The 16,331-nt window shown below is 44.5% G+C and overlaps 1 protein-coding gene across 1 annotated transcript; it reads right to left on the reverse strand.

Annotated features, from left to right (window-relative positions):
* Positions 1-9,742: 9,742 nt before the first annotated feature.
* On the reverse strand, positions 9,743-13,766 carry LOC119458150 (uncharacterized). The gene is made up of 4 exons (XM_037719973.2): positions 13,670-13,766; positions 12,680-12,774; positions 11,179-11,501; positions 9,743-10,143 (listed from the first exon to the last, which is right to left on the reverse strand). The coding sequence occupies exons 1-4, from the start codon at positions 13,687-13,689 to the stop codon at positions 9,901-9,903; spliced, it is 681 nt and encodes a 226-aa protein (XP_037575901.1). The 5' UTR covers positions 13,690-13,766; the 3' UTR covers positions 9,743-9,900.
* Positions 13,767-16,331: the final 2,565 nt, after the last annotated feature.

The raw sequence follows: 16,331 nt of genomic DNA on the forward strand, positions 1-16,331 counted from the left end.
GGCGTCACAATTCTCTCTGCGTGCATCTTTTATCACCTTTGTTTCAGTGATGAACATCAGACCACGCCTTCACCTTTGTGACATTGCTGCGTCGGTGTCTCACGTTGTGTTTGATGGAGTGGCTGTTTGCCTTTCGGCAGAGCTTGAGAACAAAGTAGTGCATGAAACGTGCTACATGCGAATGAAATGGTGGAACATGTAAATACCTGAAAACAAAATGTTTATTTTCTATCCTAATGTATGCAAAACCCGTCGAGTATGACCATAATGAATAAAACCAACGAAGAATTGCGCAGCGATTTGGCGGGCAAATATATATATATATATATATATATATATATATATATATATATATATATATATATATATATATATATATACAGCTGGCGCTCGCCGAGGAGGCGAAGGCCATATGGATGCTGTTTTTGCAAGTAACCTACCCGGGCGCACCGCTGTGTATGCATGGAAGAAACGCTGGAAAAAGAGGTTTACTTTTTAGCTTCCTCGCAACAGAATTATGTTTTTTTCGTGTATTCAAATTACAGTCCTACACTCTCATGTCTGAATATAATGGTTAGGTCATACTTTACTATTTTCTTGACGCAATTTGCCTTGAGAAATTCACCAGCGCCTCTGCGCCACGTGGAGGTACTCTTTGGTCGGGGTGGATAGGAATGATTTGCTCAGCCGCCGACGCCGAGACCAACGCCGGATTTTCTGCGACACGGGGCCCCTAACGCTATCGTGTTAAAGCATCTGGCCATGTTTGAGATACAAACGCACGTCTTCGCATTAAGTGTGCGATGCTGTTACCAACTGAGTTACCCCGGCGCTGGCAGCTTACTTTCTTTACTTCACTTAAGAATTACAGTCAATTTCCCCTCCCATGTTCTTCGTGTCTTCGTCTGCTGGATTCTTATGATTTAACTAATATAATTCCCGCTCTTCAGTTTCCTTTCTTCTCGTTTTCACACATATCTATATGCATACATATATTCTTCCATGTGAATGGCCTGACGTACATGCATTTTTTCCGCTTTCATGCTCCTAATGCTAACACATTGGAAATATTTTGTTCGAAGTTTTCAACAATTGAAGAGAAGCATCAGGTAGATAGATACCTTGCGGTGGGCTTCACCTTAGGTCACCTACAGCTTTATTTGAAATTTGTAGAGGCAGCCCTCGTCTTATGTTAACCATAGGAGTATAGTTCATTTGCTGTACATCATGTGTGTGACACCGTTGAAGCCGAAGATCTTGCATCGGTCTTTCTATTCTGAACATGCTGCCAAAGAAAGTGAGACGCTTGCCATATTTTTTCCTGCTTTTCATGTGTTTCTGTTTTAAACCAAAAAATGGTACTTGCTTCCTGTCAATCAGTCTTGGCCGAATACATTTACCCAGCAACTTTGGGCTCAATACCAAAACTCAGTCAGAAAAAAAAAAGCATTTTGTAGGCGACACTCCTCTGTAGGCGACCTTCCTCAATAAAGGTATAAAGTTGCGACCCGTCAAGTGTTCCAAATTAACCATTGCATGAGATCACTTGTTGCATAGAATGACTTTAAGGACAATTGCTAGCATCACATTTAGTTATATCTCACCTAATTACCCACCTCACCAAGGCCTCCCTTCCAGTCAATACCAAAGTATGGGACATATCTGCACATTTGTTTTCACTCATCACTGAAGCACAATAAAAATAAATTCACCAGCCCTTCCCCTGCCCTGAAAATGGGGGTAAGCGAAGCTTGTCGTGTGTGTATTTGACCTTCGTCAGGGTAACGTTAAGTTCACGACATGTAACGGTAATAAAACATAAACGTTTATTAAATGTATGCATCGAGGGAAGGAAACGTACAACGCAACGGAAAGAAAAGTTGCACGAAATAGAAACAAAATCAGAAGGAAAGGGAACGGAAAGTACCACGAAAGGGAACGAAAAGTAGTGGGAAAGGGAAAGGAGTAGGTCAAGTACACACTTTACCCATTTCTCGACAGGGGAATGGCTGGTGATTTTCTTTCTTTCTCTCTCTCACTCTTTCATTCTCTCTATATCTATCTTTCTATCTCTCTCTTTCTTTTTCTCTCTATCTTTCTTTCTTTCTCTCTTTCTTCCTCTCTCTCTTTCTTTCTTGCTCTACTTCGCTCTCTCTTTCTTTTTTGTCCCTGGTATATGCCATTGAGCTTGGACCTTTTCTGCACTATTGCGTGGATCGGCCCACTTTTCAGCGTGACACCACCACCACCACCACCACCACCACCACCACCACCACCACCACCACCGCCGAAACTTCCGAGTCTATAAAGCTTCGCTTAAAAAATAAAACAACGGACTTCAGCGAGTCCTTCGGCTCTTCATTCATTTACTTCGACTGCAGCATTCTCCAACAGTGAAGAGCAGCATATTGTTTGTTTGTTTTGGTTGGCTGTTTCTTTCTCTAAAAATTGTCGCCACCCAATACGCTGAGCTGTAAGAAACCCCATCGGATAGAGCGGTTTTTAGAGGAGAAGGGCCTGGGTGTATAAAAACTTAAATTTAAAGTATCAATAAATAAACTAATATTTATTATAACGTTTGGAAGGTAATTAGAAACTCTGCTCGTGCAGAAAGGGTAGCGTGGAACCGATAAGCTCTGATCTCTTCTTCCTTGTGATTTACGCAACCTCTTTCTGTCTGACATACTAATGCATGTTGTGAAAATGAAACTCGATACATTGACAAACTTTAGCATCCTGAGACTCCCCTTGTGTGGGTAGGCTATATTCATTTTATTGAAATGCATAGCTTTACAACACTCTTTATTCACTTATGCTAATCTTTTTTCTTTAACAGCGGAGCTGTTTAAACTCTTGGTTAGGCCGCGTAGTGCGAAAAAAAAAAAAAAAACTGCGCGATCCGATGACGTCAGCGAGCGTTACTTAGCAGCCACCTCGCGGAGTGGCGTGTGCTTCACCTCCTCTCCGTGCCGTCCACATGTTGTCGTGACATGGGACGTTAAGGAGAGGGAAGGAGAGCATGCGCGCGGCGCGCGCTATGCTCGGAAGAGAGAAAGAGAAAATGAGAGAGAGAGAGAGAGAGAGAGAGAGAAATTGTAGCAGCAGCAACGAGGCAACGGGCAGAGCTGCTGCCGGCGCCGTTCGCGACGAACGCGCCGCAGCGTCGGTGAGTGCAGCCGGCGCCTCTGGCTGCGGCTCGGCAGGTTTGGACCAGCCACACCCGGGCAAGTGTGGAGGCGCAGCTTGGCCGCGACGTCACCGGAGAGATAAAGCTCGGAGCTGCCGCGACGGCGGCAGAACTCTCGTTGACTCTGTGGCGAATACATGTAGCCTTGACATGGGACGACCCCAAAGGAGATCCGGACACACAAAGAAGCCGTTCATCTTGAAACGTCTCGCGCGGCCAAGCGATAATTTGCACTTCGGCGGCGAGCCGATTCGGAATACCATGCCTAGCAGCACTAAGCATTTCCTAGCAAACTTTAGTCAAGCCTGGTAAAACCTGGAATAAGCTAGGTCGATCACCAGCTCCGCTATTTACTCCAGCCTTGCACCACTAGTGCAAGCTGCCCACATTTTTTTTTTGTTCGTGGCTGTTGAGCCTTTTACGGTGTAAAGATGGTTGACGGGCACAATCCTGGTACATATTATTTATTTTTGTTTGTTTTATATGAAACAGTCATATGTCTGTTTCCGTCGTTCATTGAGGACAATGTCCAAGCAATTAAATGCTTGAAGTCACTGTAGCGTGGTATTTCAGATGACCTTCTAATTCGAAGTTTTCTTAAAGAGATATTGCTTTTAGGTTTTTACCAGCTGCGGTAGCTAGGGGGCTGTGGTGTTGCAATGCTAAGCGCAAGGACGCGGGATCAAATCCGGGCCGCGGCGTCCGCATTTCGATGGGGGCGAAATGCAAAAACGCCCGTGTCCCGTACATTGGGGGCATATGTTAAAGATTCCCTTGTGGTTAAAATCAATCCGGAGTCCCCCACTATGGCGTGCCTCATAATTAAATCATTGTTTTGGCAAGTAAAACCTCAGAATTAAATTCCATCAGGTTTTTGAGTAAATAAATATTAAGGCCCCTTCAATTCGTGCTGTAAAGGGGCTCAATCTAACGAAGTAAAATAGACTATTTCAGGAATACTTTGGACAAAACTCCATGCCGTCAGCAGAAGCGGAGTTATTGGCAATCAAAGGTCACGTATGATCTCATTCGTGGTGCTCCCTGTCGTTCTTTAATGTCTTGCAATACAAATGTTATGGCGACGTGGGGCTTGCCCACAACGCTTCGCTACTGAACGTGAGCGTGGCGCGCAGTTAAAATTTGACCTTGATTGCTCGCGTAGAAGCTACAACTTCTTATTCTAGCGCCTACGACGCGCCAAACGCGGTGGTTGTCAGCAAGCTGCAGTGTGCCTAGCCAGCAGATTCATCGCGGCAAACCGCGAAGGCCGCGGTACCCACGCTATACGTATCAGATCTTAGCTACAGACAACTGTAGTGGGTATGCACAACGTTTTCTTTGTGCACGACATCGCCTGAATGCGAGTTCGCGCTCATGTGCTCCAGTCTGGTCGTGCGGCGGGGTGCGGAACGGCTTTGTCCTGCACCAGCTTGATCCACGGATAGTAGCCACATCGAACTTACGTATTTCGAAGCGTTTTCAATAGCTCAATACTAAGCGAAGACTGCCAAGGCGTCTAACCTGGAGCAGCCAGGAGTGAGCACACGCTGGCAAAGATGCGTGTGGTCTAACCTTAAGTTTCGCGTGGTTGGAGACGAGTTGAGGGTTCAAAACAAGTAGAAATTAGCGACACTTGACGGCCGCAACACCGATAAGCAGGTTGGCTAAAGTTTAATTTCTACGCGGGCGGCCGCGGCCGAGCGTTAGCAGACGATGCTCGGCTTCTTGAGGAAGTTCGTAATGCTTATAGAAATTTGAAGGCAGATCTTAGCTTACTTCAGCTTATTTATTAAATTGTGTCAATAAATATACACAGTAACAGTAGCAAGAAGCGCAGTGATCCAAATACGCTTCTTGATTGATGTCAGCTATAGACCAATAGCAGCCGTCTATGGGAATCTCCTTTTTTTACAAAATAAAGCAGCACAAATAGAGTGAGGAGCAGGCTTTTGTTGAACAGGGAGCACTTGAGACTTCGCACTCCGCTTTCGAGCTCCACGCACCGCGCACAATTGTAAAATTTGGCTGAGATGTTCACAGCAGAGTATGCTATCCGCGGATTGTGTTCTTTCGCCAAGCCCGTGCGATGGTTCAGGACCCCTTTAAGGCATGTTGACTCCTTTTTTATGTCCCGCCAGGAACTTTCAAATAGACTCCTTCGACAAAACTTCTTCAACCAATGTCACGAAGGAGAACAATTTTATTGATGAATAAAACGCTCAGTGGGTGGAGCCCCTAGACAACGGCCCCACTAGCTTTCGCGCGCCGTCTTGCTTCTTGGATATGATAGCCCTTTGGACCTCGTCCTGTGAACTGAACAGCGCCGCCTCCCATTGAGTGTGCACCGTAATTTCTGTGCTTGCCCTTGTGTATATGTCCTGCATGCCCCTGAGATGTGATCTAAGGCTGGCGTGACCCCGCACCATGGGCATGTGTCCGTGTATATTTCGGGATAAATTTTACGGAGAATGTGTAAGGCTGTTTACGTATAGGTCTGCAGCTTTCTCCGTATGACTTGTTCTTCATTACTGATATTGTTTTGTGGGGGTGGTAGTTTTATTCTGTTCCCGCTGTGATAAATTAAAATTGCAGAGTAGTCCTGGCCAATCGAGGTGAGGTCATCAGAGGCGTCCTGTGAGCACACCAATGTCACGAGTGAAATGACGCACAACCACCTATAAGATTTGCGTGATTTCAGCTTCTCGTTACATTTGCAGTACTCCTACGTAGGTACTTGGCGCTTGTGAGTACTGTGAGCTACTCTGTAAATTACGTGACCTTGTCGTTGGGAAGTCACGCTTGGCATTGAAGTGCCAAGCGTGACGTTGCTTTCGACGTTGTTTTCAATCAACAAGCTTATTTTATGCGCTTCTTGTGGGCATGTGCCATGTTCGAGGCTATCATCATCATTAGTATCTATGGCTGCCTCATAGTGCCGCTGAACGCTTGTTTCATGAGCATGACTACGAAGAATACTCGCAATCTTCTCAAAAGCAATTTCCATGGGATGTACATAATGGGATCCACATCCAGTACTGTATTGCTCGTTATGGACTCCGAAATACATGCACCGATGTCACTTCTCTCAGAGTCTGCGTGGAGCTCGAAACCTTGCCCTAGTTGTCCAGCATCGGTGTTGGGCGACAACTCCATAGTTAGCGCGCTCGTCCCAGAATTGCATATTGCTTTACTGGCATGGACTGAAATCGCAGTGTAGCTGGTTGTGCAGACGTGTTATGCTATTGCGGTAGCAAATATATGGACGCTCCAGGCGAATTTCTGCTATCTATGTCACCGTTGCCATCGCCGTGAGATTCCGCATAAAGTCCACGGGCGATAAAAATCTTTGCCGCGCGCCGTATGCTCTAAGCACGAGTGAAGGCGTACAAGGATGACCCGGCAATCGCGGCTCCTTCTCGCGCACGCAAGGGCGGGAAGCGGGAAGGAAGCGCGCTGTCTTCCAGTCGCGCGCGTCGTTCCGGAAGGGGGCTAAGGATGGGGGGGGGGGGGGGGGGGCGGTGCGACCACGTGCGCCCACCGGACCGCAAAGCTGCGGGGGGAGGAAAAGGAGTGAGGAGGCCGCGGCGGGGGCAGAGTCCTTCCTCCGTGCGCTGTTTTCGTGGCTTAGTTCGCGTTGAGTCGAGTGGCGGGACGAAGGGCAATTCACTCGCTGCTGCCTCCGCGCATATTCACTACAGCGTTTTGACAGCGAGTTTCCCCGGTCATCGAGATATATGCGTTCATGTTTGCTTGTGCGCGCGTGGCACCATGCATGTTAATTTAGTTAGTATTCCTATGTTTACAAGTTTACACGGCCGATAAAACTACTATCCTTACTTCTTATAGCAGTCCACTAGTTTGCTTTCGCAATCGATGCTCCGCCTTTCGGGCCAAAATGCGACAATTTTTTTTAACGCTGTGGTAACGAAAATCCTGGGGTTGACGGGGTTTCTTGATTACTAGAAAAATATGTTGTGGGTCATCCTGACAACAACAGTCGTCGCCGGGGTCTGCTGACGGACGGACAGACAGGATGGACGGACAAGGCAAAACTAATTTCAAGCTCTGAAGTACTCTCAGTAATAAGCGCTAAGAGCTGAAAGTATGTGAGTCGTCACATCTCACTGCGTTTTCTGTAAGCGTGAGTGCAATTTATAACCTCATCTTTCACGCCGATTTCAGTACTGTTAATCGACGCAATAGTCTTAACTACGCAATAGTCGACTGTGGTTCTTGAAGTCTTTCACTTGAATTTATTGAAGTGATGATAAACTCGGTTCCATCAGGTGAACTTCGTTACTCAAAAAATTTAACATTGTGGTTACTGAGTTGCCACTTTGTTTACAAACACCTTTATACCGAAGGGGCAGCGTTTGTCGGCTCACTGAATCTTTCGCAATGTGGACCTCACTGTCCTTCCATAATTTTCTTTTGTTTATTCGTTTCAGTATTTATCTTTCGAAGTGCGTCCAGGTCCTCTGCTGAATGCAAATACAAAAAAAACCAAATCTGACAGAACCCATCTCCCGATGATAGTATCGCCATTGAATCAATAGCAATACAATGCATTGCCAATGCCTAAACGAGCCATGTGTGAGGAGTGTATGAAGCGGGGCTCCCCACTCGGAGATTCCTACTGGACATTCCGCGCCCTTCAAAAGTGCCGCTACAAAAATCCGCGCTTGGCACCTATGCAAATATCTAATGAGACAAAATTATCTGAATATATGCCAGCGAGTTCAATTGGCGCAGCACAGGAGACGCAGGCACCGGAACTGGCACACACTATTGTAAGTGCCAAAAGCCCCGCGCTGCTGTTCTGAGTCAGTTGACGTGGCACGATGTCGCACATATTCGGTATCCCAATTTGCTAACAAGGAGGTTCATTGATAAGCACCACATATACACCTTACCACATACCACGTGGACCAAGTTGGCGGGAAAATGATTAGAGGCAGACACACCGGCAACTGCATGAAGTATTCTAAGAAGTCTAATCATACTATTTTTTTTTCAAAAATCAGAACATTGAAAAAGTGGGAGCTGTGGAGCACAATGATGTGACCGCTAGTGACAAAATTGATCGGAACTCAGTGCTGGCATTGCAAAAAAAAAAAACGGAATAACCTTAAGCCTTGTTTGTTCGTTGGTTTACGCACTAACTGAACTATATTGAACTAACTAGCCTTCCATCATATTTTTTTCTTGACCATTGAATGTACGCTATAGCCATTCACCTAAGAGGCACTTCAATTGCTACTTTTCTTAGAAGATGTTATGACTTTTCATTTGTCACTGAAATGATCACAGCTCCTAAAGACTGCAGTTCTACTCGTTGAGTTGGCAGTTTACTACTATTTCATCGTCTGGCTTATTGAAAAGCATGACTGTTTCGCGCAGAGTCATTTTGCAGTACAATTATCAAGCCAAGCAGGGTTTCTAATGATTCGTAAGCTCAGTCTCTACTTGTAGCCTATGAATTAGGTTATGATGCGATGACTGTTTACATGGAAATTCTGGATACTGAAGTGCCTGTACAGTAGGACGCTGGTGCAAGAGAGATTTTTTAAATCAAGATCGCTACGTTTATCGTCGCAACATTCTCGATGGCTTTTTGATCGCATTTGCAATGTAAGAATAAGCATGCACATATTCAGGTATAAAACTGTACTTGACCATCGAAGGACTGCTCTGCCGCTTCTCCAAAAAAACAAAACAAAAAACACGAACCTGGGAAATGAATAGTGCTTTGTAATGAGGTGGAGAAAGTTAATTTTCTAGCGGCTTATTGTAATATCTATCCGCGTGAGTGTTGAAATCCCCAGCGGTACATAGAGACCATGCAAAAATGCGGATAGGCATAAACTTTGAGAATGAAATGTTCTTGTTTGTTTTCCGCGAGAAATCAGTCCCTAAACAGAGGAGCTGTTCGTCACTTCGGAATGTGATAACTAGAGACCGGATTTTAGGCAAATAAATCGAATTTCTTAATAAATCGTTGTCTCTCTTGCATTTGTTAGTTGTCTGTTTTTGTTACGTCTTAATTTAATTGAGTCAGGCAGACATAAAGTATCGCTTCTTTTAATCAGTATTCCCAGCTTTGAAGTATTCTTTTTTCATGCCTGTTTCACTATATGCGGCCCTCGAGTACAGTGGCCATTGAACATGAATATGAGCAGCGTGTTTATTGAATTAAGCCAATTGATCGCCATTAGTTCAGCAGTGTTATGGGACAATTGCACGGCTATGTTCAACTGTTGGCGCCTTTGTGCCACCGTAGACATAACATTTCTTGTTTTCCTATCGTAGATATAGGCCGCGCACGTCTTCGTTTGAAATTATTTACATTTATGTAAAAATTTATTGTGCCTAAATTTACGACGTTGGAGGCCTAAAACGTTGTTTTGCCTGCCTATTTTTGGCACCTAAAACGCGCTTTTTTAATGCCTAAAGATCCGGGCTCTAGTGATAACTCCTAGAATTGGGCATAACTATATCCCAGAGAATGGAAGCCACATGCAAGAAATATATTGGAGACATACGCCGAAGCAGGAGTTATTTATTAAATAAATGGTGGTATATTTCCAAACATTTCGGAATGTAGAGCGGAACAAGTTTGTTGCGTTCCTCTGCAGTTTATGTGATCTTTGCTGTCGACATACAAGGCCCGCAAGTATTGAATGGTCGAGACTGCGTTTTGCCTAAACAGCCTGTCACGGACGTTCAGTCAAATCTTTTACTATCTGCCGGAGTCGAAAAGTAACGACGTCCGTTAATAACTCCATGGGTAGTTTAGGCAGAAATATTCTCGATGCTGCTACAAAGTTACCCAACAGTTCACCTGCGCCACGAATGTACACGCTAACGACATCGACTCCAACAGCCTTCGGATAACCGTGAAGAACCAGCTTCATTCCTTTTTCCTGGAGACCATCTTCACGAGTAGCATTGACCACCTGGAAAAAGAAACCGCGCGGACAGTTGGCAACAATTAATAATTGCGTAGCTGCTGTGGAACTTGTCAAGTCAAAGCAGCAAGGGGACTGGTTACATGTGACTTCATACCACGCCATATCCCAGAGGTGGAGATAGAAAAAGGAAGTTGCCCTCCATCTTTTTTTATGCTCTTTAGTTGAAACAAAAACACATGCGAGTCGCACTGATGGCGATAGAATTATGAAGTGGATAGATTCATAAAGTGGGCTGCAGCACGAACGTATTGCTGTTCATTACTTGGATGTTTCAAACCAAGTAATGATGATGACTTCGTCGTCATGAAATGCGGAAATATAAACCCCACCATGAATATACCCTCGGTGTCAGACTAGGAGTACACTTAAGCCAAAGAAATAAATGTGAGAAAAGTGCTCCAAATCCACGTGTAGTCATTATTCGGCTGTTCTTTTTTTTTTTTTAGACATTGCGGAGACGCTAACATTGGCACTTGCGAAGCCGACTAATATCGATGCTAGGCTAGCCTATAGCTTGCGAGCGTATATATCACGAGGTTAAGACGCGCAAGTGACATGGTTTGAGCGCGTACTTATCCTGATGCTCCCTAGAACACTCCGATGAGCACCATCTGGATTAAACAATGGTCACGGCAGCTACACATTCATACTGCTTTCACAGAAGTAAACTTTAAAAGCGATACGACCTCGTCACGTATAAATATATATTGCTGATATGCAGTGTACACAGCTAAAGAAAGGACATTCACCCGCCGTGGTTGCTCAGTGGCTATGGTGTTGGGCCGCTGAGCACGAGGTCGCGGGATCGAATCCCGGCCACGGCGGCCGCATTTCGATGGGGGCGAAATGCGAAAACACCCGTGTACTTAGATTTAGGTGCACGCTAAAGAACCCCAGGTGGTCAAAATTTCCGGAGTCCCCCACTACGGCGTGCCTCATAATCAGAACTGGTTTTGGCACGTAAAACCCCATAATTTAATTTTTAAAGCAAGGACAAATGCAGTAGTGCGAGTGTGTTACCTCGAAAGTCACGGTAACTCTGGCTGTTCCGTATGTTCCAATGACTCCCTCTGTTCCACTGCAAGTTTTCCATGTCGCAGACAGCTCTATCAGGCGATCAAAGACGATATCTACTTGGACGAGCTTGGCGCCGTTGCGGCAATAGCTGAACACTGGACCGTAAAGTTCGAACTTATCCAACCCTTTGATCACAGGAGCGTCAATCGTAATTTCTGGTATGATTTGCAGCGGCTTATCTCTTGGTGTTGAGTACGACGCGGGGACACGCCGGAAAATGTTGTCGACCATTTTCTCCAAGTCGAGGCCAGAGAAGTCGCACATATCTGCACCACGTGAACAGTGACATATTTTACACCACTGCACTCTACACAGCCTATTGAATTGAGAAATGAACACTGTAACCGTCATACACATGTTTAGTCAGCCTACTTAGTGTAATACAACTGAACAATCGCTAGAAACCTAGACAACATAAGAACATTAAGTGCTTATAGCTCGTGCTAACACTTGTACGAGCTACATATTTATAAATCTCTTACTCCAAATCCGTCTGATACGACATACAGTTTTCCTTTTTTTTTCGCTATCGTAAATTATTGTCTTCCGATAAAAACATTTTGCTCATAATTTTCTTCTTTTTTTGCAAATGAACATGAGTCAATTTTGGCAGCTTTTGCTGCCCAGAGTAGAGCACTGCACGGGCTCGGGCTTAACCGAAAGCCCGGGCCCAGCCCGGCCCGTGGGCCGGGCCGGGCCGGGTAGAGCAGTTTTTTCACGGGCTCGGGCCGGGCTCGGGCACGGCGTGTGCTTTTTGACCCAGGCCCGGGCCGGGCTCGGGCTTTCTGCGAAGTATTCTCGGGCTTCTCAACTCTGAAAAACATGTATTTTTCGGTCTCGGGCCGGGTTCGGGCCGGTTTCGCGCCGGGCTCGGGTCGGGCTCGGGCTTAAGGTAAAGGGGTGGCGGGCCGGGCCGGGCAGGTAACGTAGATTATTTCCGGGTCCGGGCCAGGCCCGGGTGTCGCCATAAATGTTTTGATCGGGCTTGGGCGGGCCGCCCAATGTAGAAACGGGCCCGGGCCGGGCACGAGCCGCAAAAATTGGCCCGTGCAGTGCTCTAGCCCAGAGTAATACTTAACAATTCACTGATATATAAAATACGTACTGATGATATCTCAGTTTAGATGGTCGTGAGTACGATGTGAATGTTTTACGCTTATGTACTGATAATCTTCGTACCAAGCTGTCGAGATGATGGGAGAAGTTTTATAGCTTAGAAAAAGAAAGCGTTGTAAAATATTATAATTGAAGAAAATTGTTCCGGTAATCTAACATGTACATCAGTATACATGAATTCTCTGTTATATTTTAACATCGATAGCTGTCTTATCACTCGTTACTAACACCCAGACACATATATAGAAACAAAATTAGAATCTGTTGCCTAAGAATATATCAATATCAAGACTGGTATTATTTACGAATTCCTCGTGCAATTATTTACCTGATGATTCTTCGGCCTGTGCAAAGCAAATGAGCATGACAGTGCAGGCAGCCAGCAAAACCAGTTGTGTTCTCCTTTTCATCTTGTTGATCGTACTGCGAAGAAGGGGCTAATGAAACGCTTGTAAACTTCCCACTTTCTGTAAATCATTTTATTGTTTAGCAGATTTTGAAACAGGTTTGCCAGCAACAACGAGAACGCAAATGAGGACAGGGGGCAATTGGTACTGAAGCGCTAAAAAGAGTAATATTAGAAAAGCTAATATCAAAACAGATGGTGCCAATAATACTTATTCAAGATTGTGCTTACATTGTCTCAAGTGCAGGTATACTCAATAAAAATACGATTTTCAACAGCAAAAATGTCACCAACTCAATATTTGACGTGTAAATATATACTACAATACCTTGGTAACACTCCGTCTAATCAACTATCCCTTGCTCACGCCATGATGATTGTTCTATAAACTAGGCTAATCAACATCTTCCGACTTTTTTTTCAGAGAAAGCACGGTTTGTCCATGCTTTCATTTACCCGATAAGAGAACTTGACTCGTTATTTGGAGTTATCTGCGCTAGCAAAAATTTATATAAATGCAACATCGGAGGTATCCACGCGAGAGATGGACTCATTGACGTGATTTCGCTGTAACAGCATTGATGTTCTCACTTTAGATGTGACCGACCGCAAGCGGCTGTACTGTCAAAATTTCGCGTTTCAATAGATTGCTGATAGTATCACTATTGTAAATATATGGGTCCAACAAAGGCAAATAATCTCTAAGCAGCAGCAGTACAGTATTCGGCCGCCGAGCAGCGCCAATATCTTTCCGTGCAAAATACATTTTTTGAAAGAGAAAAATACAAATAACTTGTCGCGAAGAGAAACGACATGTTGTACAATACTTCAACATAAGAACACTTCCAATACCAAAAGAGAAAGTTCACATAGCTGCTAATGTCTCATTAAGAAATATAAATGGCTACTCACGTGTTTGGTAGATATTGCATTTATATCCAAAGCATTTTCTGACCACAGTGCGGCCTGCTCTGTTGAATATACACTGTTGTGTTCCAAGTAGTCAGACTGCAAGGACCCTGTCTCTCGGTACTACCTTTTATTTATATCCAGAATAGGCTTGGCGTGTGCGTGTTTCACCAGCATAAGCAATGCGCTCTTCCTCGCCCATTACACGAGCGCAATCGCGCCCGATAATGACCTCAACAAGGAAAGATGCTTTCAGAAAACACCAAGGTGGCGTTTGCTGACACGCGCGCTGACATCATTTATGAGTGTGCCTTCCAGACTCGTTTCATAGTTTACTTCTACTTGCCTTTGTATTTTCTGAACACCTTATGGCGCCTGTGATTTCTATTTCTGCAGTTTCTTGCCTTTCAGGATGCCGAGTTTCTCGTTTTCCCAAAAATTCAACACGCACACATCCAACAAGGAACAACTTGTGTGTCGGCGTAGTGTGGGCGTCCCACAAGCTTTCCGTCTCCATTGTTCGCATAGCTTCAATGAAGACATACTTTTTAAAGTTCTACACAGATATAGAAGTATCAAGTCGGCGCTCACCTCATACGCACTTTTTACTGCCCATACCAATGAATATGTCATTTACTTACGCTTACTACAAGTGCCGTAATCGCCGGGTGCTTAGTCATTGCAGAACAAGAAAAAAAAAACTACTTAGAGTTCCAACTTCTCACCGTTCTGTGCGTACGAAGCGATACGTCGCCTATGAGAAAATAGGCTTATGTAATCACCAGAAAGTGTTCAGCTGCCTAATTAACACTCTAATTTGATAGTTCCTGCGTTTTTTGTCACTGTGCATAAATTATTCAGGACTGTGTATCTGAGGTCTAGCAATTTGTCCAAGGAAAGTATACATGCGCAAAATGTTAGAAGTTACGATTAGTTTCTGTCTACAAATAGTGTTGTTGAAAAATGAAATGCTAGCATTCACTTCAATCCCTAATGAAAGTATAATAGCTTTGGTGATATTCGTTCAGTATGGTGTGAATATTTTTCTAGTACAAGCACTTTACAGCAAGATGACTTGTGGGGCAATGCGAATGTTTTGATACACTGCCCAGGTATTACACATCTGAAACGTGTTCTTTTTCTGATTTGCTTCTCTGATGGTATTTTTTTATTTCGATATATGCGTAATTAGAATTGTATGTTATCTTGACTTCTATTTTCCTGCAATTACAATGGTCACCTAAACACTGTCAAGAGCATAACATGCCCAACAAAAATAAAAAGGTTTAGAAAAACATCTGAAGTTGAATTGAGAGAGGACAAATTTCGAGCCAATGAAATCTTCTGCATGAACAATGGTGAGCTGCTCGACCTTGATCAATGTAAGAGAGAAAATAGCAAATCGAAGGTATCAGCTCGACACGATACCACTGTAATGTAGAAGGCTATCAGAGGCTACCTCTATGAGCACTGTTAGAGACACTGCGCTATAGTGTCGCACACTAAGACGACGAGCGATGCAGTGTCACAATGTGAAACATGCATAGTCTGCTGCACAATCCAACCTGTTTTAGGTACAGCGGCAGCTCTATTAAAGCTCTCAGTCTGATGTTATGGGACAATTGGGACCAAAAATTCTGATTATAGTATAGAAAGAAGGTGATTTCTCGTTCAATATGCGTGTGAGTCTTCCTCAAACAATGCTTCATGAGAAGCAGTATAGTGCGTGAGGCAGCTCCTTTACAATGTTTATTATCGGCACCTATAAAAGATGCGACTACACTGTATATGCACTGATAACACCGTTGGCTGCATCGTATTTCTCGTGCGCTCACACTTTCCGAAGCGAGACGTGCGACCTCGTAGCGTGGTACTCCACGCGCTGCCGTGCCAACGGCGTTTGCACCACCTTGCTCAATAGCGGCGGTCGTTTTCACCCATATGGTCAACGTCGCGATGTAAACAAGGAAAGTGACGGCGGTCCTTAGGATAACCACGCCCTTCGCTCACGGACGCCACATTCGTCGCGCTGAGGAACGCCACATTCGCCTCGTTACCCTCATGTTGCTCTTGCAAGCGTGAGAAACATTGCATGATGTGAGATAAAACATTATATAAGCAACGCTGTCATGATTGCTGTAGGTGGCTTTGCTGCATTTTGAAAGTGGGAGCATCCAGACGGGGTAACCCTCTTTGATATGTGAAATTGCGGTTTTTATGCCGCATTGCTACTACATGCAGCGGAAAATCTTTGCGTGCCGGAGAACAAAAACTGTGGATTTCAGCTTCGCCAGTTTGTGAACTTGAATGGTTGAACTCGTGCGATCTGTCAAAGCAAAGCAGTACCGCCGATGGCGGCTAATTGCTGTGCTGTATGAACTCATGTAACCTCTTTTTAAGGTGCCGTTCAGTGTATTTGCAGTATAAAAGTTAGCGGCAATCCAGCAATACATTCATCTGTGTTTGGCTTTAGTACAGACAGTTTAACAATTAAATTATTTAGTGCCAGTATAGCGCCGTGATGCAACTTGCTGAACCAGTTAATAGCCTGACCTTAGTGATTACTATTTAAAAATAATATCGAGTGTGTGTGTATGGCATGTGCAATATCCGTAGAGACAGAATACACCTGCATGGAATTGTTGCTTGGTGATAATGTGGAAAC

The sequence above is a fragment of the Dermacentor silvarum genome, chromosome 7, assembly GCF_013339745.2.
Source record: "Dermacentor silvarum isolate Dsil-2018 chromosome 7, BIME_Dsil_1.4, whole genome shotgun sequence".
Classification (NCBI taxonomy): Eukaryota; Metazoa; Arthropoda; class Arachnida; order Ixodida; family Ixodidae; genus Dermacentor; species Dermacentor silvarum.

Bases quoted from the DNA above. Each gene is read 5' to 3' on its own strand.
- LOC119458150 (XM_037719973.2), bottom strand. From the start codon at position 13,689: ATGCAATATCTACCAAACAC. The intron at 12,775-13,669 runs GTGAGTAGCCAT...CCTTCTTCGCAG, and splicing joins ATGCAATATCTACCAAACAC to TACGATCAACAAGATGAAAA. The intron at 11,502-12,679 runs GTAAATAATTGC...CACGTGGTGCAG, and splicing joins ACAGGCCGAAGAATCATCAG to ATATGTGCGACTTCTCTGGC.